Below are 24,338 nucleotides of genomic sequence, written 5' to 3' on the forward strand. Positions count from 1 at the left end.
TAAAAAAAAAAAAAGGGTTCTTTATCCAGAGTGTGGGGTTTGAGCACTGGAACAGGCTCTCCAGGGAAGTGGTCACAGCACCAAGCCTGATAGGGTTCAAGAAGCATTTGGACAATGCTCTTGGGCACATGGTGTGACTCCTGGGGTGTCCTGCGCAGGGAGTTGGCGTTGGGAGCTGGGACTCGATAATCCTTGACGATCGCTTCCAACTCTGCAATTCTGTGATTTTTCTGGTGCTAATCCCTGCAAAGATAAGGACTGTGCTATGACAAGACACAAGTGGAATCCGGGAGAACGACAGCTAACCAGTCCCTTCGCTCGTTCCCACTACAACTTGGGGGTGTTCAGGCTCAAAGATAAAGAGCCTTATCTACGGGCCGCTCCCGCCGCCTCCGCCGGGGCTCTGCCCCATTGCCGCCCGCTCCCCAGCCCTCGCACCGGGGGCGGGCCCGCCGGTGCCGCGCTCCGTGAGGGAGAGGGGGCCGGGCCGGGCCCGCCCCTGCCGCCGGGCCCCGCCCGCCCGTCCCCGCGGCCTGCGGTGCTGCCGGTGCGGCGGGGCCGTTTCTGCGGGCCGGAGCGGCGCGCCGGGGTGAGCTCGCTGCTCCCTCGCCCGGAGCGAGGGAACGCGGCGGGGAATAGGCCGGGAGGGATGCGGGGCGTGTTGCTTGCAGAGGGACGGCGGGGTCCCGGTGCGGCCCGGCTCGGCCCTTCCTTCCTTCCTTTCCCTTCCCTCCCCTTTCCCCACTTCCTCCGGTGCCGGAGCAGCCGCTTTCTCCGGAGAGGGCGCGGGTTCGGCTCCTCGGTAGGCAGCCCGCTGCCCTGCTGGGGCGAGGGGGCAGGGAGAGGAGGAGGAGGAAGAGGCAGGAGGAGGAAGGCGATGACGTGCCGGGAGGCGGGCTGAGCAGGGCGGGGGTCCGTTTCTGGGAAGGGGATCCCGCTCCGGGAGGGATGCGTGCGGCGCTCGGGGGATGCTCTGCGGGCACGGCCCCCTCTCCCACATGCCCGGGGTCTCTCCTGCTGGCGGACCCGGAGGAGGTTTGCTTTTCCCCTCTCCGTGCGATTCCAGCCCAGTAAATCCATCCTCATGGAGGTAGGGCGACCTGTTTGTCCTGCTGGTAACGGTGTGAGCGAGCCGGGCCCTGCGAACCCCCGGCTTCCATCGCGGGAAAGTGTTGTGCTGGGGGTTAATTTTGGCGTCGGGCTGGATTTCGGCAGCTTCGGAGAGGCACTGTCTGCGTTCAGCATCCGAATTTAAAGTGGGCCATACGTTGCTGAAGTGCAGCGTTTTTAGTCTGTGCTGAGGGTGACGCTGGTACGTCTGCAGAGAGAGCTGCTTAAACCCGCAGCGTTCCGTCTCCAGCAGCAGTTCAGGTTATTCATTGAGGGAGAGATAACACTCAGCAGTTCCCAATTCACTGTGGTCAGGTGTCAGAAGACACAGTGGTCGACTTTAACTTGAAAAATATTCACCACAAATACTAAACTTGCTTAAGAGGTTGTCTGTTTTAAAATTGTGTTAGTGTGCTTAAAGGCAGAAGACCATCACTGTTTTTTTGCACAATTGTTGTCAATACTTTTTACTGTGCAAATGCACCATCTTAGTTTATATAATATCTACGTATTATATATATTGTGTTCAATATTAATTGCTATGAAAACTGTCAATCTGTGCTAGAAATCATAGTGGTTTGGGGTATTGTTATTGTGAATTCAACATTGTGAGAAGACTCATTTCTATTTGTAAGTCCACAGTGGCACTACTATTTTTAGTAGATGTTTTTCATCAGCTTTGCAGTTTTAAGTAGGCCAGCTGCAGAGTGATTTGGGTTTTGTTTGTTTGTTTACTGATGGTGGTCAGGGCCAATTACTTTGCATAAAATGCACTAGTGATCCTCTTACTGTGGCACAAATCCATAATTTTAAGTATTTTTTTTTATTCATGTGTTAGACACTTTCAGGATGAATCCTGCTTTCTATAGACTTGGTATGTTGAGAAAGATACTTATGACCTTCTAGCAGCACTGGAATTTATGAACTACTAAACTCAGTTCAGCTGGATTAGGCATTTGTTCCTGTGTGTTTGGGCTTGAGTGTGGTCGTCTTGATGCAATGTGCTCTAATTTTTATAAATTCTCAAGTGTTTAGCCATGATTTTTTTGAAATTAGTTTAGCACAATTGTTCTAGGCCTTCATTCATGAGAAAGAATGTATTTAGATTTTGCTATTTTAAATTTTGTCAGACCATCCTAGCTAAACATACAGTTATTAAAACATCTTTGTTAAAATGTTTTACAGGGCCAAACCTAGTTTCTAGTAAGCACGGCTAATGGATTTCACTCAGTGAATTAAGTCAGCATGAACAATATTACCAGTGATTTTGCAGAAGGTATTGATGACATGATAATGGTAAATCACACTTAGGATCAAAATCACAGCAGGGACTGTGATTTCTTGTGCTTAGGCAGCAGCATCCAGCAACTCAGATGAGTCATTTTGAAGGATCACAGATTTGTTGCTTGTTAAACATTGTCTGATTTAACTGCATGTGCTAAACATCTGTTCTTAATTTGGAATCATTAGCAACTGTGTTAAAAGACAGCTTGTACATTATCTCTCTGCCTTGCTGTCTTAAATTCAGCTAGGAGTAGAATTAAAAATGGAAAGTTGAAAAAGTAGTCTTAGAACTAAAAAGAACCAGCTGAATATCTTCTAATGACACTATGCTCTTCATATTAAGTTCAGCTACTCCGTTATCATCACAAAATAGCATCACTTAAGACATCAGGAGTTAATTTCCATCTTGCACTGACAGAAAAATTAGATAAATTATATGGAGATACGTTAAAATAAGTATTTTCTCCTTAACGTTCAGATGTAGGTCTTTGCTAGAAGTAAGATGTAAGACTTTGCTAGAAGCTTTGTTGCTGCTTGGACTAGGTAATTGTTCCCTTACAATGTCCTTTAAGAAGAAAAGTAGAGCTAAAATGTAAAACCTGAAACTTCCTTTTGTTTTGAAGCACCTTCAAGAGCTGTACAAGAGGACTTATGAGTGAAAAAAAAATCTTACAAAAGTTTATCCCATTTTGAAATGCATGTCAGTTAATTGAAATGCTGTTTTCTTTAAGAGCTCTGAAGAATTTTCAGGGGTTGTTTGCCTGGAATAAACTTTTGCACAATTTTGTGGAATAGTTCTTGAGGGAGTGACAAAATCCTGAGTGTTTCTCACTAATGCATAAAATGCCTGAGCTATTTCAGGAAGAGTCCCACAATTCTGTGCTAGCAAAAGAATAGCTTTTCTTGTCCAAGTAGTATCTGGCTAGCAGCCTTGGGGCATATTTTTATTGTTGATTTGGGAAAAAGCCAAACAAACATGTAGGAGTAGTCAGTGTTATAAACCTGTATCGTACTTTATGTTTGAGGCAATCGGTGAGGTGTTCAGCATCTTTAAAAAATTGTGTTTTGTACTTAGAGAAATGCAGATGTGATAAAATAGAAGTGCTTTTGATATCTAAATGGTTTCTTTGGCCCACAGTTAACTCTGAGAAACTGAATGGCTATTAAGTCCTTTTTGCTTATTTAGTGTTTAATGGAGAATATTTGCCATGAAATCTTCATTTCTGTGAGCTGGTGTTGGATAGGCTACAAAATCAGCTTCAGAGAGCATTGTAACAGGTGTGAAAAAGAGTTAGTACCAGATTCATTGGAGGTTTTTTAACTGTCTTTCACTTATTTTTGTATCAGTTCCTCTTTATTCCCACCTCTCCCTCCCTCTCTTGCAAAAAATAAATTAGTTTTTTTTGCTTTATATTTTTTATTGCATGCAGATATTTCTTGTGAGTGGAATGTGTATGTATACATACAACATACAAAAATACTGTATACATGTGTTAATACAACTGTGGGGCACTGACTGTACTAAACCTTAAAATCCTGATGTAGTTTCAGGTCTTTGGCAAGATTAGTCCACAACATTTAAACCAAAAGAAAGGGTTATTTTTAAGAAAATTGTAGTTTTGATTTGGTAATTAATTAATTAAGAGTTGGAACTGGGTGTTCTTCAAGGTCCATTCCAATCCATAGCACTCTGATTCTGTGAAGTGAGTACTCAGGTGGAATGTATAGATTCTAAATGGGAAGATGTATTGTCAGTTTTGTAACTGGGATTCTTTCTCTCTCTGTGTTCTAAGGACTTAACAATGATAATATGCACAGGATTCAGTTTTGTAGTTTGCAATGCTGGAGTATCTTTAGTGCAGCTGAGATCTGCGGCAGACCTTTGGAACATGGTTATGTTGGTTGCACCATGGTTATGGTCCATCCTTTTTGTTAGTTTTTAGTATTTTCTTGAAATAGGATATAGCTGCATAATAGCTCAGTTGTTTAGAGCACTGTTCTAATAATGCCGGGGTGCAGGTTTGAGCCCTGTATGGGCCATTAAATCTGGTTTGAGCTCATTTTAAAAGTAAACGTCTGGGATATGCTCTTAAGAAGGAGTCCAGAGGTGAAAAGACTATGAAAATGAAAGGGAGGGAGGAAGGACAATGCTGATGCCAAATTTACAAGCTGTTTACTCTGCCATTTTTCTCAGCACTTGTAGAATAAAAAAGGAAGTGTTTGAAAAAGGACAATAGTGTTTTGCAGGACATGGCTCAGTAACAGGGATTCTTCCACTGCAGGGAAAACTAGTCCAAGGTTGGAGCACTTTAATTTGACTTTCTGAATCTATGAGTTTCACTCTTGGGATGGAGAAAGGTGACCTGCTGTTTCCTCAGATGCTCTACTAATCTAAAAAAATGTATTGGTTTTTTTTTTTTTTTCCTTTCTCTTTTTCACCTTCTATCAATGGTTTGAGAAAAATATTATTCTGTACAATTGTGTGCAATTGCCCTGTTACTTTTGCTAGGTCACCATTGGAGCATAGGAACTTGCGGAAACATTTTTCTCAAGGAAAACGGTGGTTTGTTGTTTTGGTTTTGTTTTTACAGGGACAAGTTACCTACGGTAAGAGCTGCTATTTGAGGGTAAAGCAGAGTTACTTGAGTTCTGAACACTTAGATAAAGACAAACTCTTTGTGAGGAGCTCTCTCATGTATGCTGGTAAATCTTGCCTTGCTCCTCCAGTGGGAAACCTTCCCAGTCTTTAAATGTGTTACATATTTGTAACTTGTAATTCCTGCTGTATTGCTTAATTGAGAAGCTAGAGTATTGCCAAAGCACTCTACAGTATCTTCTGCTTATGTTCAGGGAATTTTGTGGGGGTGCATCATTTGAATTTTTCATTCTTACTTTGATTAAAGTGTCTGTCCCAGGTTTGGGGGTTTTTTTTTGTTGGTGGTGTTTTGGGTTTTTTGGTTTTTTTTTTTTTTATTAAATATCCCTTCATGTTCACTAAGGAACCTTTGTTTTGAACAGAACAGTGCTTCAAATGGTGCTTTTAAAGGCATTAAAACATTAAAATGTTTCTGAGGCAATGATGTGTTACACCTAGAGACAAAATGCAGCTTGGAGGGGATTTAAGTGCCCTTCAGGAACAGGAGCAGTGACTATCAGGAGGTCACTAGTAATGTATCCGCTGCAAGCGGATTTCAGGAAAATTGGTTCTTGCAGTTACATAAACTGAAGAGGAACAGTGTATGTCAGCAGAGTGGGTTTCATTCATTTATAGTGGAAAACTGTAAAAAATGTGTCTGGGTAAGCTTTGGTATTTTTTCCTCCCCCTGATCAATAGTCAGCATTACTTCATAGGTATTGAGTTTATCTGTGTTGTCTCTTAATCAGGGTGTGTGTTGATACTGACAGAAAACACACTGAGAGTATTCTGCTAATACTCCTGCAGGTTAGTACAGCTTCATACCAGAAATTTGACTTCCAATATGAAGTCTTTACAGCTAACTGTATATTCTGTCCAAGGTGTTGGGGAGGGCAATTTGTGTCTGTGCCTAGATAGAGAATGGGGTTGAGCTTCATGATGGGGACAGAGCAAAAAATGGTTTGAGACCATTTTCCTTGAGATATGTTAAAATTATCTGAAACTGTGTTTAAGTATAACTTAAATATTTGAATGTTAGTGTTACAATACCAATTACTGTATTTGGCTCTGTTCTTGTGAGAAATTTTGAATTTATCTGTGCCGTGTAATGTGCTCCTAGAATAGCAGGTAGTGTAAGCAGCAATGTCAGAAAACAACTCCATTAGTAAATAACTGGCATGTTTTATTTGTCTCCCTATGAGGAAAGTTTTTAGCAAGGAAATGCTTTTTTTTGTTTTGTTGGGTTTTTTAGGGGTGTTTTTTTTGTTGTTGTTGTTATGAGTGAAAATTGCTGTTCTTTTGTTGTCGGCTTTTCAGTAGAAAACTGCCCTGTAGTTTTCACAGTACTTTAGAGTCTTGGCCATTACACTGGCCATGTCATCCTATTTTACTCATTGGAAAGAAGAAACATTTTTAGATTACTTTTTTAACATTCACAGAAAAGCTGTTTATGGTGGGAATGTTTGGGCCATATTTAGTGTTGTCCAGACATATATAAGTATTCTAGGTGTTCAGTATGTTTCAAGAGCAGTTGTGACACAATGTTACATTGTGTGACTAGTTACTTTATGCAAACCTGACTTCTCTGATATTTTAACGTAAATTAATGTTGACTTTTTTGAAATTGCCTCCATGTGGCATGTTAAGTTTTGATTTTGCTGAGCTGCTGATAGCCTTTGAGTAATCCTTTTTTTTGTTTGTTTTTAATCACGTCTATCATCTCTTCTCAGTTAAATTCTGCTGTGTGTTTTTTTTTTCCTTTTGAAAGAAAAACATATCATATATGGTGCTGTTGCTCATGTATGCTGCAGTAATATAGTAAACAAAAATAATTTAAACCAAGGACAATAAACTGGAAGAATAGGGGTATAATAATGATAGAAAAGAGAAGTAGCATTGTGATGTTGCATCTCTAAGATATGTGTAGAATTGACACATGCTTCTGCTTCTGTCAATATGAATGAAAATAATTTTGTTAATTGTAAATGTAGCTTGAAATCATGGGCAAGCTCTCACCATGTATTGCTAAAGTCTTTATTAGTCTTTGAGGGCGGGGAAGGACTGCAGTCAGTCCTAAGCTTGATCATTTTGATTCCTTTACTTTTCACTTATTATACTAGTTAAAATTATTAATAAGTGTAAAATCTGTATTTCACTAGAAACCTTGAGAATTTAATTCTCTGTTTGGAAGCTTGAGTTACGGCCATAGCGATTAGGTATTTAAAGAAAAAAAGCAAAATATGCCTTTAATTTAAATAGATACAAACTTTGGAGGCTTTGTTGTCTATGACTTTGAATAGTTCATCATAGAAAACTTACTTAGCTAAATATTGTAGTGGTATTTGAGTGAATATATGCAGTTATGAAGAAAACAAAAAAGCCCCGTTAAAATCTTACATCTTTTGAAATCAAGGGAAGTGAGAAGATCCATCACAAATATTCTAATGTGGATTCTTATTTCAGAAGTTTTATTTTCCTCTTAAATATTTTGACACTTCAATAAGCTTGTAGATTCTGTCATTTCATCTGCCCTAGTAGATGGAGGAAAGTTGTGAATATAGTTTTCCTGGATTTTATTAAGGCATTTGATACTGGGAGGTACAACATTTGATACTGGTAGGTAGATGGTTGCTGGAAGAACTGATTAAGGGCAGGGCTCAAAGGGTTGTAGAGAGTGGGGCTACACCTGGCTGGAGACCAGTCACCAGTGGTGTTCCTCAGGGCTCAATCCCGAGGCCACTTCTGTTCAAAGTTTTTATCAGTGATCTGGAGGCAGGAGTCAAATGCACTATTAGCAAGTTTGCTGATGATGCTGAAGTGGGAGGTGCTGCTGGCACTCTCAAGGGACAAGAGGCCTTGCAGAGGGGTGTGGATAGGTTGGAGTGCTGAACAATCATCAATAGCATGAAACTGAACAAGAACAAATGCACCTGGGATAGAGCATACCTTCCACAATTACAAATTTCAAAAGCAGCTGGGAAGCAGCACCGCAGAAATGAGTCGGGGGATGCTGGCTGACAGCAGGCTCGAAGCCAGCAGTAGCAACCCTTCAAATACAGCACAACCATCTGGTCAAAAGGAGTGATCATCCCACTCTATTTAGCACTGCTGCAACTTAATTTTGAGTACTCTGTGCATTTCTGGACCCCAAAATTTAAAAGAGATGTGAAGGTCCTTAAATGTGTGCAAGAGGAAGGCACTGAAGCTGGTTGAGGAGCTGAAGTAACGTCCTGTGAGAAGCAGCTGAAGGCACAGGTTGCATCTCATCAGGAGAGAAGGAGGCTGAGGAGTGGCCATACTGCTTTTTGCAGCTTTCTGAGGTGGTGGAGAGGGAAGTTGCTGATCTCTTCTCAGTAGTACCTAGTACTAGGGCATGTAGGTATGGCTGAAAGCTGCAACCATCATGGCAGGTTCAGACTTGATAGGAGGAAACATTTCTTTACCAAGAGTGTTGTCAAACCATGGAAAAGTTTTCTTTGAGAAGGGGTTGATGCCCCAAGTCTGTCTGGGTATTGCCCCTAATGCCATACTTAAACTTTTTGGCCAGCCCTGAAGTGGTCAGGCAGATGGATAAGGTGATTGTTTCCTGTCCCTTTCAACTGAATATTCTATTCTGCACTCACAGAGGGTCAAATTACAATCAGACTGTTACTTACCTGAAATGCCAGGGACTTTTTTACCTTTGATAACGCTTTCAAAAACATATAACACAAGAGATACTAGAAATAGGATTTTATTTTTTTCACTCTTTCAGAACAGATGTTCACAAGCATTATCACAATGTGCAGGTGTAGCCAGGAGCAGGTTAATGCAATTTAGCTTGAAAAACCATCACTTGAAGTCTGGCAAAGGAAAGTCAGAGAGCTACAGAACATTGCAAATCCCCTACATTTTGTGGAGAGCCATTTGCCTGTGGGACTGTGTGGGGAGAACAGATTTCTGTCTCACATGTCTTGTGGCAAGAAGTTAATGCACAATTTGTATCCAACACATTTGCTATGATCTCCACCTCTCCAGGCAAGTTTGCCCTTAGAGTTTCATGGAATATTCTCAATTATGGGCTGTTTATTATCCTGATGATGAGTGTCTTGCATCCAGGCTGTGCAGAAAATGAACAAGCTGGTTGCTAAATATCACTTCTTCATAGGCTGTGTTTATTTTGACCACACATCCTTCCTGAATCCTGCTGTATAGAATAACCCAAACAATGGAAGTGCCTGGAGCCAAAAGAAGTGGTGCCAGGTGATCCCAGTTTCCTTCAAATCGGAGACCCTGGGTCAAGCCACAGATGATACAGCAGTCTTGAAAATATGTTACTGATATTTTAAAAACGCACTAAAAATTATCTAAAATATTAATCTTTACCAGAAACAGGAAAGTTGATAACTGACTGATGCACAAAGAAGGCTCTTTCTAGGAAAAAAAACCTCAAAAGTTGTAAGAATACAATTTTCTCTCTTTATTTGATAATGTTTTTGGTTTTTTTTCTGGGTGAATTTGCTTTTTAACTTTCAAAAACCCAAATCCCATACATCCTAACACCCAGTTTATAATAATTTTTCCTCTGATTTTAAATTATTTTGGTTTTTAAAAAGCACAATAACTGTGCCAATAGACCAATAACACCGTCATGTATCACGTCAGATGCAAAAACTCAAGTAATGTGGCAGAATGAATTCAGGCCAAGCAGTCCCTGCTTCCTGAATAGCAAGAATAAGGATCAGTAATAGTTACATGCAAAAGAACTGTGTTGTATTTTCAAAAGTATGACACATGTCAAGGACAAGCACACCTTTTTTGCCTTTCTAAACCTGTTCCGCCACTAAGTTTCTTGGCCAGGGATGCATGAAAAGCACTCCTGTGCCTGCCTGGTGCTTGTATTGCCCACAAGGAGTGCTGAAAAGTGGCAGCTCCTCATGGGGCTGCAAGCCTGCAGCCCTTCCAAGCACAGGCTGTTTTGCACAAGCAAGAACCCCTGGAGAAATGGAGCCAAGAGAAGAGCAGAGCTCACTCCCACTGCAAATTTGTGATGGGTGAGAGAGCTGGGGCATGATTGGTGCTTTGAAAGTGCAAGGGACGAGAAATGTTGTTGCTGGTAGTGCTAAGATGGGAAGGAAAATGTCTGGCCAAGTCACCATCCGTCACTAAAAGGGAAGTACTGTTTTTTAATAGTCCTCACGTGCCTGTAAGACAGCTGCCAAGAAGAATTTAAAATTTTTTTGTGCACCCACCTGAAACCATCTGAGAATGTTGGTGTGATGAAATGACTGATTATGTCATTCAGGTACAAAGGAACTTTTTATTTTAATTAATGAGAGAAACTATGGTAAACAATCTTTTGCACATACTTGGTGATTAAACAGTTTGCAGAGCTGTTGCAATGAGTGCAAAAAGCTGCCAACCTATGTCTGTTCAGTTAAAGAATCATAACATTTTGATACCAGCTTAGTGTGATGAGAGAGGCCCTGACTTGTGTCCAAACATGGATCTGATGGATCAGCAGGCAGAGCAAGACTAGAGACTAATCCCCTTACTGCGAGTATCCCCTGTCCAGAGGGCTTTGAGGCAGAAAAGTCTGTCAGGAGTAAGGATTTCAGAGTACATGGGATTTATAAGCTGAATCTGATGTTTTGAATCATGCTTGAAAACACACCAGTAGCCAGTGTATTTTAAAACCATGCCTTTCTCTTTGCAAAGGGCCCCACAAGGCAAATGGATGCTGAACTAGCACATTCTTGAACAATTCATTCTGGCTGTACTAATTGCATTGACATCCTGTGCTGTATCTAGCAGTAATCCAGACTGAAAGTAACACCTTCCTATATAATTGGCACTGAGTTCCACATCAAAATAAAATAAATATTTTAGCCAATGTAGATGGAATTTTCTTTTGGCATTTCAAGTGTTCCTTAGCTTTTCTTTTTATTTTGAAATATAACCATTGATGGCCTGATGTGAGGTTTATGTCTCATCCCAAACATTTTGCTATGGGCTACTGTTACATAGCTGGGCTCTTTAGTGTGAGTTTTTTGGTACAAAGCAAGTGCTGTTTACAGCACTGGAGTGCTGTGATTCTGCTCACACCCTCGGGTTCAGGTGGCCCAAAGTTCACTGTAGTGCTCAAGGCACCTGACCAAACACACACCATGTATGTCTCCCTCCTCTACAGCCCTTTGCCAGCCATGTTTCAGGCAGCTGCTGTGGAAACAAACGAGGAAGATATAAAGGTGCATTATGCTTGTCCACCCATGCCTGGTGCTTTGAATTCCCTAAAGGCTGTTCTGTGTGACTTGACTTAGACATTGGCCATTCCTGGCTGGCCTTTTTATTCCTCAGCTGTGATGTGTGTGCTCTGGCAGCTCCCCACACCACCTTTACTGTTCCCCTGTGTCCTTGTATCCTCCCTTGTGTTTGCTTAGTGGTGTGTTACAGATGCCCTGTTGAGCTTTGACTGACTGTGTTCTTGCAGCTTTGGAGTTGACAGGAAAAGAGTTGTTTGAAAGACAGGAGTGGGAAGAATTTCTCTATCTCTTGCCATTTACTGGAAGATAATGCACACAGGAGGAGGCAAAGTTTTGTTCTTGAATTTAAAAAAGCTATTCCCTCAGTATTACAAAAACTTGTCTGATGTGGTTTGTACTGCAGGATGTATAAGTTAATCATCTGAGCATTTTGCATAAAATTAAATTTTCTCTGTGTTTCCATGAAACTTTTGTGACCTTCTGAGTCTGCCCTTTCTAGAAGCTTTAATTGGACAAATGTTCTCATGGAGGATTAAGTGGCTCATGCATCAAACTGCTCCAGTTTTATAGGAAATTTAGCCTGAAATTCTTTCGAAAGCCTTGTAGTCAGAAGAGACTTAGGGTAATTGCATTACCTTTAACCACTAGTTATACACACTTTTTTCATGGAGAAACTGTCTGGCAGTGTAAGTCGCTATAGCAGCTGAATTTACAGAGCAAATAGCAATGTACGTGCTTTATAGAATGATTGCTACACTATTCAGGGATTTTAATGGACTTTTCATCTTTTGTTTGTGTCAGCTCTGGATGTGCTATTAACTAACACTGCTATTTTTAAGGAATTGTATGTGGAAATTCCTCTAAGTTGTCTTGCTGTTTATTGAGAGCATTTAAGTCAGTATTTAAAACCTTAAAGGTTGCACAGCATCGTGTTTTTTATTCATTGTATTCAATAATCTCACTCTAACAGCATGGAGAAATGACCCTTCTAAATCTAGACAGTTCTCCCTTATTTCAAATGGCCTAATTGAACATTAATTCTCTTGCTTCACAAATCCTCTGAGAGATGAAGAGGATACTCAATACTGTGTTAGAAACAATTTCTAGGGCCTACTTACCTAATTCTCTTAGTCATCAGTTTAGCCAAAAGAGAACTGACATTGTAAGATGAAAATACCTCTTGGAATTATGGGGGTTTGTTGACTAATGTGGTTTGGTTTTGTTTGTTTGTTTAGAAATTCTTCCTGTATGGATCAGCCTTCTAGTGATGGTGAAACTGGGAGAAGACCACTCTAAGCAAACACAGGATGATTCGGGTCCCAGCTGATGCAGAAAATGCTCACAGTAGCAGTGTGGAATCTTGTCCTTCCTTGCGGGATGTCCACTCCATCAACCCAACGCAGCTGATGGCAAGGATTGAGTCATATGAAGGCAGGGAGAAGAAAGGCATATCAGATGTCAGAAGGACTTTCTGTTTGTTTGTTACATTTGATCTCTTATTCATAACCTTACTCTGGATAATAGAATTAAATGTGAGTTCTCTTTTCAGTACCTACCTTTAGACAGTATATTAAGGTTTTATTCACTACAGGGACAGTTAATAAGTTGCTCCTTTCTATCCAAAATTATGTTATTTTTATCTGTTTAAGTTTAAGCAGCTTATTTAAGCTTCCATGAGCACAGTACCTACTCAACTGCATCTACGTTTATGAATTAAGATATGTGTTTATCTTATATGAAACCTTTAGATGTTCCTGTAGTCTGTGAGCCATGCTGAAAAAAACATTGGAAATCCAGTGTAGTCTTCAGGCATCAAATACAGAAATGTTACTGTATGTCTTTGAATTTAGCAAGAAGTGTGAATTTTAACCAGATTCAAGACTCTGCCTTTTGAGTAACTTTAAGTCAGTGATATTTCACTGAGGTGTTAGGCCCTGAAAATGGCCAAAACTTTTCTTTTGCTGTATTTTCTTTGATGTAAACTTGGTGCATCATACATTATAGATGGCAGGATGCATTTAAACAACTAAATAAACTCCCACAGTTGTCACCTTTTAACTCCAGCATTTGTAATCTGGAAAATGAGGCTGTTCTAAAATTTCCACAAAGCAACAGGATAGCTCGTTTGTTGTTATTTCATAAGTAGCATCCTAGTTCTTGAGCTAGGTATTAAGCTATATATTAAGCTATATATATACTGGTTTGCATTTAAGAAAGGACACACTAGGGAGCAATCCCTTTTCTAGAAATAAAGATCTGGAGTAAATATTTCTTATCAGCATTTCTTTACTAGATAAATAACCTTGGTAATTAATTTACATTATGAAGCTTCAGGAGCTGTCTATTTAATAGTTCATTGATACAGTGAAAATACTCATTCTGATGTAATTTGAGAGAGCAGGTTTTGCTTGCCTGAATGATGTAATTTTGGGACTAGACTTTCTGTTTTTCTCTAGTTGGAAAAATGGTTGTAGCATAGTGTTCTGATGCCGTTCTTCTTTTAGGCCAGTTTCTCTACAGCTTGTACAACTAAGAGGAACAGAGTGGGTTTATATGTCTTGTTGAGGTTTCAGAGTACAGATTTTCATGAGTGCTCTCAGAATATTGAAGATTCTGAATAGAAAATGCTACCAACTCACGATATCATGGTGTTTCATTTTGAATGCTACAGTATCAAGGGATCTCAAGATCACAGCAGTTTTCTTTGTAAAAAGTTGTATTTCAGGACAGCATATTATGAGCTGGTGTCCTATACTGCCACATGTCAGCAAGAATAAAAACCAGGTTTTTGTCATTAGAAGTCAATGATATTAGAAGTTAAAATTTTATATCTGGTATTTGGCATATGCTTAGGTTTTTGGTTCTGTTTTTTGTTGAATTGCTTTGTTTTCTGAGAAGTCATACAGCATTGTGTTAGGACCCTGTGTTATTGGCACATAAGTAATTATGCACCAATTGAATTGCTATGAGAGTTCTGTAAACATTGTTTTTGCTTTGTTGCAGTTATCCAGTTTCCTTAGGTGTAGCATAGTTTATTGTTAAATGCTTCGGGGAGTAGCTCCATGGCATTTTGAGCAAAAATCAAGGCTTTCATGGTTCTATGTTTATCCTTATTTTAACATGGTGGTCACACAGCCACACAGTGATGAGCAGCTTGGAGTGTGGGAAGCTGATCTTCCTTATTTATGCTGGAAATAGATAATCACACTTGATGCAGTAGAACAACCATGGGAAAGCTGTATTTTGAAAGTGTTTTGTTATGTAGACATAGAGGGGAGGGAGAGGAGAAGAAATAGAAGAAATTCAGAGTTGGAGTGACTAGTCTTGGGAAAACACTGTCCAGCACTGTAGTTGGAAAAGTGTGGAAGTGTGTAGACTGCATTGCTTTGAGATAGTGAGCATATGTTGTTGACATGCTTTGGTAACTCCTTTCCTTAAAAAGATGACAGTAGTTGAACTCAATATTAAAGCCTTCTGTTGGTGTTGTTTTGCATAACTATTTCATGCAGTGCTTAATTATGGAATTTCATATTAAAAACAATAGGAAATGGACACTAAAGTTTTTAATTTGCAACTAAGATATTCTTTTCATTCTCTGAGCCAATGCACATTGAATTATTTTCTTACAAGGCCAGTTTGAACAGTAGAATCTTTCCACTCAAAAAAAACATGGTGGCTAAGGAAGATATTCTCCTGAATCTCATCAGCAAATGGAAGAATTAAACTTGAATGTTATTTATGCGAGATTAGTCTAATAGTTTCAGCTTCTGCTTTTTTTACTGTGGATCTTTTGGCTCAGCTCTCTTAACAAATCATGTGAGGGCTGATAAGGAAGAAATCTGAAGTATGAATTCAATTTTTGTTCTCTTTCCTATTTGCTAACATGTGACTAACTAGGACTGGATTATGGTTGGCTTTTTGATCAACTGTTTTGATCCTCCTTATAAGAGGTAAAATGCTTTGTGAGTTTATATAACAAACCTTAACATTTAATCATTTATTCCTCCCTCAATAACTTGTTTGCTTTTATTTTGAGACAGCCTGAAACATCTGGCTTGCCTAGGCCAGATGACAATCTTAAATGTTTTAACTTTGAAAAGTCTATGTAATCTTGAAAAACAAATAAGAGCATTAGTCTTGACGCTATCATTCTTGGCGGACAGCTCTTCTGTATGTAGTTTAATGATCTTTTTGTATATCAGCAGGGATTTATTAGTTTTACTCTTCATATTTGAGTGTATTTTGTTTTCTGAAGCTGTGTGTATTGTTGTTCCTTTGTAGGTAAAAGGAGGCATTGAGACTACGTTAGAGAAAGAAGTCCTACATTATGACTACTCCTCTTCATATTTTGATATATTTGTAAGTGTTCTTAAAAAAAGAAAAAGAAGCAGCAATTCCTCCTTTGCATTCCTCCTTTCACAGATGTTTTCTAGTTTGAGTCTTGTGAAAGGGTTGATCTTTTCTTGATAATTTAAAGCAGAACGGCCAAGTTTCACCCATCTAGGGGTTACCCAATCCTGCTCTGGCAGCAGGCTCTGGGAGCCTGTGGATAGAAATGCTTAGGGCAAATCGATTTGCATCTTTAGCTTTGGGGTGTGTGGAAAAGCAGATTGAAAACCCAGTCAAGAATGTGACTTTGATGTGACATAAGGTAATTCATTAAGAGGATAAGGCCCATAGCCCTCCACTCTAAAATCATTTTGCTTAAACCAACGTTTTTGTCCTTCATTGGGCATAAGGTGGCTGCAGTGAGGAGAGATTTGTGCCCAGGGTGGCCTGCACAGGGCAGGTTTTTCAGAGTTCTGTGTTTTAACTCAAACAGTAAAAACAGATGACATGATGATGCTCCCTTACTATGTATATGTAGCTTAGGCACGTAAGAGGAACTCAATTGCATTAGGAAATTTCTTTCTTTAAGTAAAGCTGTAGCTCTGTAGTAGCAATGCGTTTTGCACTGCACAGCCCAAGTAAAAGCTTTTTCTTTACAGTTCTTCTAAAGGGCAAGATTCTTAATTCTACCAGATCTTCTTTGCCTTGCAGAGATGACTTGATTTGGTATCAGTCATTTCGTACTGATGACCATATCCAGAATCTCTCTTTGAAAATGGTGTAAAAACCCATCCTTACTTCTGCATTGGATATTTGCTGTGTCAAATGAATTTACGTACTAGATTGAAAAATGTTATAAGCTAGCAAATTATGCTTCTTCTCCCTTTTCCATTGTTTTGCTGGCAGGGTCTCCATGATATACCATGCTGCAGAAGGCAAAAAATGTTATGTGTAAACAGTGATGCTCTGAAATTACTTTATCCTTTAGGTGAACCAACTTCTCAAAATAATGCAAAATAATAGACTTTTATTCCCTGGGAAGGGACTAGAACTTTAAATTTTGCAAAATTATTTGTGGGTTTTTACAGGATTTCCTCTGTTTCTACTACACATTTGCGTAAGATTAAATGGGTTTATCATACCTCTGGCCATGTCTCTCTTTGATTTTTCTTAATTTTTAAGCACTTGTTTCACACTTTTTTGATTCTGAACACATGCTTTTAAAAAAGTTGGAGACAATCAACTGTCAAAATATAAACAGTGAAATTGAAGCTCGGAGTCCCTGATTCAGAGATCTTGTCTGTTTGCTATTGATTTAATTTTCTGGCCTTCAAATACCGTAATTTAGATTTCTCTACTGCCAAATAGAATGACTTGCTATTATGGGCAGCCACATAAAGAATAATTGATTGTTGAAATATTAATATTTCACAAAATACTACAAGTATAGTAGCACACTGCTAAGATCAGTGAGATGCACAGTGATGTGCAAGGTATTTGCTGGATTAACTGCATCCAGCTGTTAATCTGGATTGACATAACTGTTTAAGATTCAAGTCAGGTAAAATGGTCATGAAGACACTTTGTATAGTTTTCTTCTGTTTTTAACTTATTAGTGGAATGGCACATGCTTGCATATTTGAGCTTGTCTAGGCAGGTGGATGTTGCCATTTTCTTTACAAATGGGATATTACTTCCTATTTTTGTTTTATAAGGACACATTCAAATTTGTTTCTTGGTAACAGAACTTAGACTGTCCTAAGTTTCTTTGTAAGTAGTTAGTATTTTCTTGGTGAGTTGAGACTACTGTGGTTCTTCTGTGTTCTGAATTAACCAACCAATATTTTTTCCTCTCTTTATAGCTACTGGCAGTCTTTCGGTTTAAGGTGTTAATACTTGCATATGCAATGTGCAGACTGCGCCATTGGTGGGCAATAGCTGTGAGTAGTAGCCAAGCATAATGGAGTTTTTCCTACAATGGATCAAGCAGACAAAATTTCAGATGCCTCTTAACGCTTGTGTGTTAAGAATCATCTTGATGGTTTATCTATAAAAAATTGTTGTAAAATAACAAATTAAAACTTGTTTTCTAGAAGATTTTTAGCCTAAAGGCAAGAGTTTAATAGCACAGTGGATGTGGTTCTTATTAGGTATCACGTTAATACAAATTGAAGGTTTATTTTTCACCCAATATGGATGGCTAGTCATCCATAACTGCTTGTTAAGTCTGAGACTTGTTAATCAATTTTGCAAATATATTTGCATTTGTAATAGTGAACCTTCTTCAGAAACAAGAATTGGCATTATTGTGCCAGAGATCCAAGTGCCTATTAAGTCCCACATTCTTACATTAAAAAGTTTTAGCTACCACCCATTGAACACTAGCACCTGTATTGCTTCATGCTCCTCAACAACCTCAACAAAAGGTTGAATATGAATTCCTTCTTAAAAATGAAGTTCTCAAGAACTGTAGGCAACCACGATGGATTGGAGCCAATATCTTTAATGCAGCTGTATAGTGTAAATGACGAAGAATGCAAAATTTGGTGAAAGGTTGTAATACAATAGGTGTATTGCTGGCTTAGTGCTTTGTAAATCAGACTTTTTTTTTTCCTTACACTGTGGAAAGTGCATGTAGAACATGTTCATGTCTAACATTCTTCAAGTGAGTAGCATGCGGTTTGCTTAGTGTTCTGAGACTACATGCAATGATTTTTATAGACTAGCATGGCACAAACACATACAAATAGCCGGTGCTGCTCTGATTGTGCTTATATTTATATGCATGCTTCTTAAAAGTCCTTGCTCTTTGTTGTGTAGCTGTAGAATATTTCTTAATCCTCCAACTTGAAGCCTTTGCTTGTGAGGGAGGGAGAGTGAAGCCATCATGGTAGCAAGTAATTAGATACATAAAGCTTCGCTGAAGGTCTTGCCAAAGCCTTAAATCTTAACATCCTACCTGTGATTGACAGAAGTTGATTCTGCTGTTTTTTAAATAATTGCTGGACCCAAATACACTAGAAGATATACAGGCCTTGCTTATGTGAACAGTACTTGTTTACTGCTTTTTCAGATTTTTGGGTTTTTTTAGATACTTTATCCAGCATGCTGATTTTTAAAAATATATCAGATAGTATCAAGTCTTCAAAAAAATAAAATTTTTAAAATACCACTTCATGAATTAAAATATTTATTCCAATTTACTCCCACAAAGATGTTTTGTTTTTTGAAATGGATATTTTGATTTCGATGGTAGTGAAAAGCATTTGGAATAACTGCTGTTACCTTTTTTCCCAAGTGTGTAAATAGTTGGGTTTTTTTAGAAGGACTTGATGAATAAAGTACACTATCTTTATTATACAGTAAGATCACAACTTGCTTAACTCAGGCAGTTTAGATTCTACACAAATGCTATGTGGAAATCAAATTGTTTTGAGGTGTTTGTATTAAAAGTTGCCTTTAATAATGTTATTTTAATAACACTTCAAGTTAATTGTATCATGCTTGTTACATTTTATTAGTCTATGTGATCTTGCTGTAGTCAGTAAATATTTAAAGTTGCAACTAATAGATAATGGCAGAAATAAGAAACTAAATTCATTCATTAGTTTATCTGTTCTGTCTCTTTCAGTTTACAACAGCAGTGACCAGTGCCTTTTTATTAGCAAAAGTAATTATTTCACAGGTATATATTCTAATCAAATGTTTGTTTTACTTTGTTTTCTTAAAAGCACGATTCTTTAGAGTAATTTTTGTAATGTTTTCTTTCTTTCTAGCTGTTCTCACAGGGTGCTTTTGGCTATGTGCTGCCCATCATATCCTTCATACTTGCCTGGATTGAAACTTGGTTCCTGGACTTTAAAGTGTTACCACAAGAAGCTGAAGAAGAAAATAGTAAGCTTGTGTTATTTCCCTTCAGTCACTGCAGTTGGCAACACTTGGTCCCATGTTAACTGGCAGAAGAATGCTTCTTTCAACTTCTCACAATTTGAAGAGCTGTGGAAAAAATTAAATCAAATGGCATGATTTTTTTCCTCTTTGGGAAAGGGGAACATATACCTTCAAAGAAGTGAGGTGTTAATTCATTTAGGGAAGCAAAGTTAAAAGTCAGAAAGGCCAGATCAGCAGTTTGTCAAGCAGTTGGGAATGCGTTTAGTTTTGTATGTTTTATATATAAAAATTTAACTGACTTGGGCTTGTGAAACTTTATTTTTTGGATAATGTGTCTGGCTCCTGTTTTAGGAAGAGTCGACACAATAACTAATTTGATGTCACTATTCTTTTGAGGTGGAAAGGGGAAAGCAAAGAAGTGTTGTGGAGAGTCTGTTTCATGCACAGGCAGAACGAGACCAGAACAAGTATGAATTTCAGCCTTTGAGATGAGGCACCAGCTCATCTGATACTCAATATATTCAACTAAATGGAGGAAATCCACTGTTTCAGTTGAAAGAGAATACTGCTTGAGTGGTGAGGGAAGGAAAGCGTACAGATGCTTGTGATTTTCAACAACAGGAGAGTAATGATAAAGCCAACCTGTTCTTTATGCATCCCTACCTGAAATACAGTCTGAAATTCTGTTGGAAAGGCATGTTTATCTGTTAGGTAGTCAAAAAACTGTACGTAGTCATGGATACCTCAATTTTTATATGCTCTGAATGCAGTCTTCCTACTTTGATCTCTTCCCTCTTCTTTTTCACTGGTCTGAGAAAGAAGTTGATTAAATGGGAACAGTAGGGTTTAACTGGAGAAAAAGAAACTTAGAGTAATTTTTTTATCTTGTAAGGGGATGAGGAACTACAGTTGCATCACATTGTTATCTAAATAGATAAGAAATCTAACCAGTTTGGAGACTTGCATTTTTTCATATTGAATATTCACAGACAAAATATTCAATGCATACACATGCAAATAGTTTATGAAGGTTGCAGAAACTGAGTATGTTGAGACACATAAGTGAAAGCAAGCCATTTTTGAAGGGTCATAGTGGCAGAGAGAGAAAATAATTTATTTGGTTTTGCATGGCACCTCACTGATCATTAAAAATGTATTTCAGAAGTTTTAGTTAGCCAGTGAATATTGATGAATTTACATACGGCAACCTAATAATTTAATCACACATAGTAAAAAGAAAAATTCCTTCATTCATTTGTGCAATATCTCCATTTTGCTAGTGTGTGTCACCTTAATTGCCAGCATTTAAATAGAAAACATAAGTGTTAAATTAATTGTTGATGCTTTTTAAAAAGATACTTATTTAAAGAAGTAACTAGTTAGGAGTGCTAATATAATACATCAGTCTTCAGGATTCTTCATCACTATTTGATCTTTAAGATTTTATGTGTTTGTTTTTTTTTTCTTTCAGGATTTTTGATAGCACAGGATGCTTCAGAACGAGCAGCTCTTCTTCACCCAGGAGTCCTCTCTGACGGGCAGTTCTATTCTCCTCCTGAGTCTGTAGCAGGTAGTTACATTTGCTTAGTGAAAGATTTTTCTTATTCACTTTACACTCCTGCATATTTCATGCCCTTCAAAGGGGAAGGGGAAAAATAGATTTTTGTTTATAAATGAAAACTGTATTTGTCATCCTAAAATGCAAGATTCTTTTTTGTTCAGTAATTCAGTTTAGTTGCTACCTACCAGCTGAGTTACAAGATGTGATTAATGTATTTTAAGTCATGTTCTAACTAAAAGCAAGGTAAGTCTGAAATAAAATGGCACCACAACTGAAAGGGGGCAGTTATGGTTTGCTTCTGCCACCACTGATGCTTATGGGTCCCTTCCAGCCTGAGATGTTCTGTGACTCTGTGGTCTCTTACCTGCCAGCAATAGCATTTATGCAGCAATGCACAATTTAATCCAGCCTAAATTTGGAGCTTTATACTGTCTTATGATAGACAATGAACCTGAAACTGCTATAAGGTAAACTGAAATTTGAATCAGAGCTTCTTTTCTTTTTTCATAACAAAAAGAAAAAAAGCCTTCTCTCTATGAAAGGTTCACCTGTCTGGGTAATGTTAAGTGCATCTTAACTCTGCATATCATTTGATTTGTCTAGTTGAGACATGAGTTGATTAAATAAAAAATAAATGTAAATACTGCAAGATTCAAGAATGTATCACAAGCATTTAAAGGAAAAAAAGTAACTTCTTAATGGATCAAATCAATATGAATTACCTGAGAATACAGTGGGGACCCCCAACTCCTGTATCAGTATTTTTTCCCTAGAATGTAAACCTCTTTGCAAAGCTGTGCTGTATAATGCAATATAATTAAAATAATATCTGCTAGTTGCTACTACAAGTTTGCCTCTCTTGCAGTATAGAATTACAGATGTCGGTGATATTTTTCATTTTAATGTCTGTCTCTGGTTTCTTTCTGCTGAGCATCTTGGCTTAGTGAATGACTTCGAGCTCCATCTAGGGGTCACTGAGCATTAGCGTTGACTATAACCAGTGATTCAAAGTGAAAATGGATTTTAGCTAAAACTATGAATCTGCTTTGAGGAATAACTGAAGAATTGTACTGGACTCAGCGGTTCAGCCTGGGTTTTGCGGGTTTTTTTTGTAGCAACAGAATACACAGTGTGAGAGGAAGTGTAAATGAAGCTAACATGTTTTTCTAGACATTGTGGCTGGGTCAGTGTTGCTTATGCAGTGAGATGTTGTGTTTCAGCATGCATGTATTGACTGTAGGTGTGCCATTACTTTCAGCTTGTCCTGTGGGATTAAGTAACAGCTCAGGTGCTTTTTCCAGGTCTGCCCTGACTGCCAAGTACATTTTGAGCACCCTTTATGGGTATGAGACTCAGAAGAGACAGACGGATTAATATATTTGAACTAACACACACTGGTAGTCACAGAGTGAAACTGCTGGATAATGTAGAGTAAAAATAGCTCATGACTAAAATTTTTTTTCAAAAATCTGTATTTCTTTCTGAGAAGACAAACTGTGGATTGTAGTAAGAGAGCAATTTTTGGTCACTTTGCTATACGTATTGATTTGACAAATATTTAGAGATAAACTATCCCCTGTGATCGTGCAGCAGGGAATAAACCTCTCTGCTGATATGGCAACATTTTTTAAAACAAATCTTTGCTTTTAGGAGGTGACATATAAAATGAATTTTGAGCATATTTTTCTCTTTTTGTCTTTCTTGAAGCTACACATGTCCAGGGACATGCCCTGTAGCCACTGCTTTGTATGTGCTGACCCTTCATCTTTGACATTGGTTACTTGGTAACCAAGTCTATTCTGGAGATAATAAGTGGAAAATCAGCCTGAAAAGAGTAAATTTATTCCGTTTCTGTACAATTTGAACTTCAATACGCAGCTGATGTGCCATTCCAAAAATGAAAGACATTCAGATTAATTTGTCCAAAAAAAGAAAAAGCTTAACACTTTTATATCTTTTAACTTCTCTCAATTGATCTACAGCATTCTTGTCTTCATTTTCAGGTTCTGATGAAGACTCTGAAGAAAAACAAGACAGTGAAAAACCAATTGTATAGCGAATAAGAAAAAGCAGGTAAGTTACTTTGCGTAGAACCTGAATATTCCAAAAGATATGCTTTTTCTTCCTAGTTCCTTTCCAAAGAAATTAAATGGTATGTTAACTCTGAAGAATTCATAATTTTTGAACTCAGTCTGTCTCTCATAGCAGCCTTCAAGGAGGAAATCCTGCCAAGTCTTGAGAGCCTAGAGTCGGGTTCCTTTGCATTTATTTTTTGGCCCTCCTGGAAAGGACAGTGGTGGACCAGATGTGTAAAAGCTCCTTTTTTTGGCAGCAGAGAGATACATTTCTTTGGAGACGAAAGCACAAAAATGCTAGGAAAATATTTTATTTGGTTTAAATCTAGGACAGGTATGCCTGAAGATTTCACGGGCAACCCTGCTTTGCTGTTTCCCCTCCTGTTTAAAACTACAAGTGGGTTACACTGGAGCAGCTTCATCTTAACATTTTTGTAGTGTACTTTGTTTAAATATGAGATTACTTCCTTATTTTGGAAATTACTTAATTTACTTCTGGAATTATCGTGCCCCGTGCTTTCACTTTACCGCTTATAGCAAAGCTCAAGCTGGGGGAGGTATTAAATGTTCTTGAGAATCGGAAACTTCTGATTTGAAGCCTTCTAGTGCTCACCTGGAAGAGTGGATGACCTTTTCTTTTCAGCCTACCTGTTTACAGTATGTTTTCTTTACTCCCATCTTCATTCATCCTGACTTGTGTGATCTGTTGCAGAAAGAAAATCTCTGCAGGAAGCTGTTGGGGTTTGGAAACTGGCAACAAGAGTCTGTGACTGACTTGCTGGCAGAGCTGCTGACAGGAGAGTTTACTCATTAGAAAGTAAAGGGAATGGTTCCCATGTACTGTAATACCTCATGAAGATGTACCTTGTTGACATATGTATATTAGGTTGCCTCCAAGGTGGTATGAAAGTATTTGTCCACAATGTATTTTATTATTCAGTGATTCCTGAAGTTGATCTTCTAATGACTAGGTAATTACTGGAAAGTGTTGTCTTGTGTACCTAATCAAGAGACTGGTAATATAATGAAGTAAAACTTCTCTGTGGTGGAAGTATATTTAATAATTGTTGGGTCTCATTAGATAAAATTATTTTATGTTATTGCAGTTTGTCATTAGTTTATGTTTACTTTTTTTTTAACTCCATGCATTTTCTTTTTTTTTAATGGATATGTTCACTTTCTAAAATAAAAATGTTAAAACGTGAGTAATT

The 24,338-nt window shown here is 38.3% G+C and overlaps 1 protein-coding gene across 5 annotated transcripts; it reads left to right on the top strand.

The window, feature by feature from the left end:
• The first annotated feature begins 250 nt into the window (after positions 1 to 250).
• STARD3NL (STARD3 N-terminal like) lies at positions 251 to 23,125 on the top strand. 5 transcript variants are annotated; one of them, XM_030265205.4, is made up of 8 exons: positions 455 to 589; positions 12,507 to 12,803; positions 15,553 to 15,630; positions 17,463 to 17,540; positions 19,232 to 19,285; positions 19,377 to 19,494; positions 20,963 to 21,061; positions 23,056 to 23,125. In XM_030265205.4, the coding sequence occupies exons 2-8, from the start codon at positions 12,579 to 12,581 to the stop codon at positions 23,106 to 23,108; spliced, it is 705 nt and encodes a 234-aa protein (XP_030121065.1). In that variant the 5' UTR covers positions 455 to 589; positions 12,507 to 12,578; the 3' UTR covers positions 23,109 to 23,125. The 5 variants fall into 5 exon arrangements, with proteins under 5 accessions (XP_072781955.1, XP_030121065.1, XP_030121069.1 ...); XM_030265208.3 differs by lacking the exon at positions 455 to 589 and adding an exon at positions 890 to 1,035; XM_030265206.4 differs by lacking the exon at positions 455 to 589 and adding an exon at positions 914 to 1,090.
• The last annotated feature ends 1,213 nt before the right edge of the window (positions 23,126 to 24,338 follow it).

This window comes from Taeniopygia guttata, chromosome 2 (assembly GCF_048771995.1).
Source record: "Taeniopygia guttata chromosome 2, bTaeGut7.mat, whole genome shotgun sequence".
In the NCBI taxonomy this organism is placed as follows: domain Eukaryota; kingdom Metazoa; phylum Chordata; class Aves; order Passeriformes; family Estrildidae; genus Taeniopygia; species Taeniopygia guttata.

Excerpts from the sequence above, each read along its gene's own strand:
- STARD3NL (XM_072925854.1), top strand. The coding sequence starts at position 266 with ATGACAAGACACAAGTGGAATCCGGGAGAACGACAGCTAACCAGTCCC. Across the intron at positions 590-15,552 it reads GGCCGGAGCGGCGCGCCGGG|GTAAAAGGAGGCATTGAGAC; the intron begins GTGAGCTCGCTG and ends GTTCCTTTGTAG. Across the intron at positions 15,631-17,462 it reads CTTCATATTTTGATATATTT|CTACTGGCAGTCTTTCGGTT; the intron begins GTAAGTGTTCTT and ends CTCTCTTTATAG.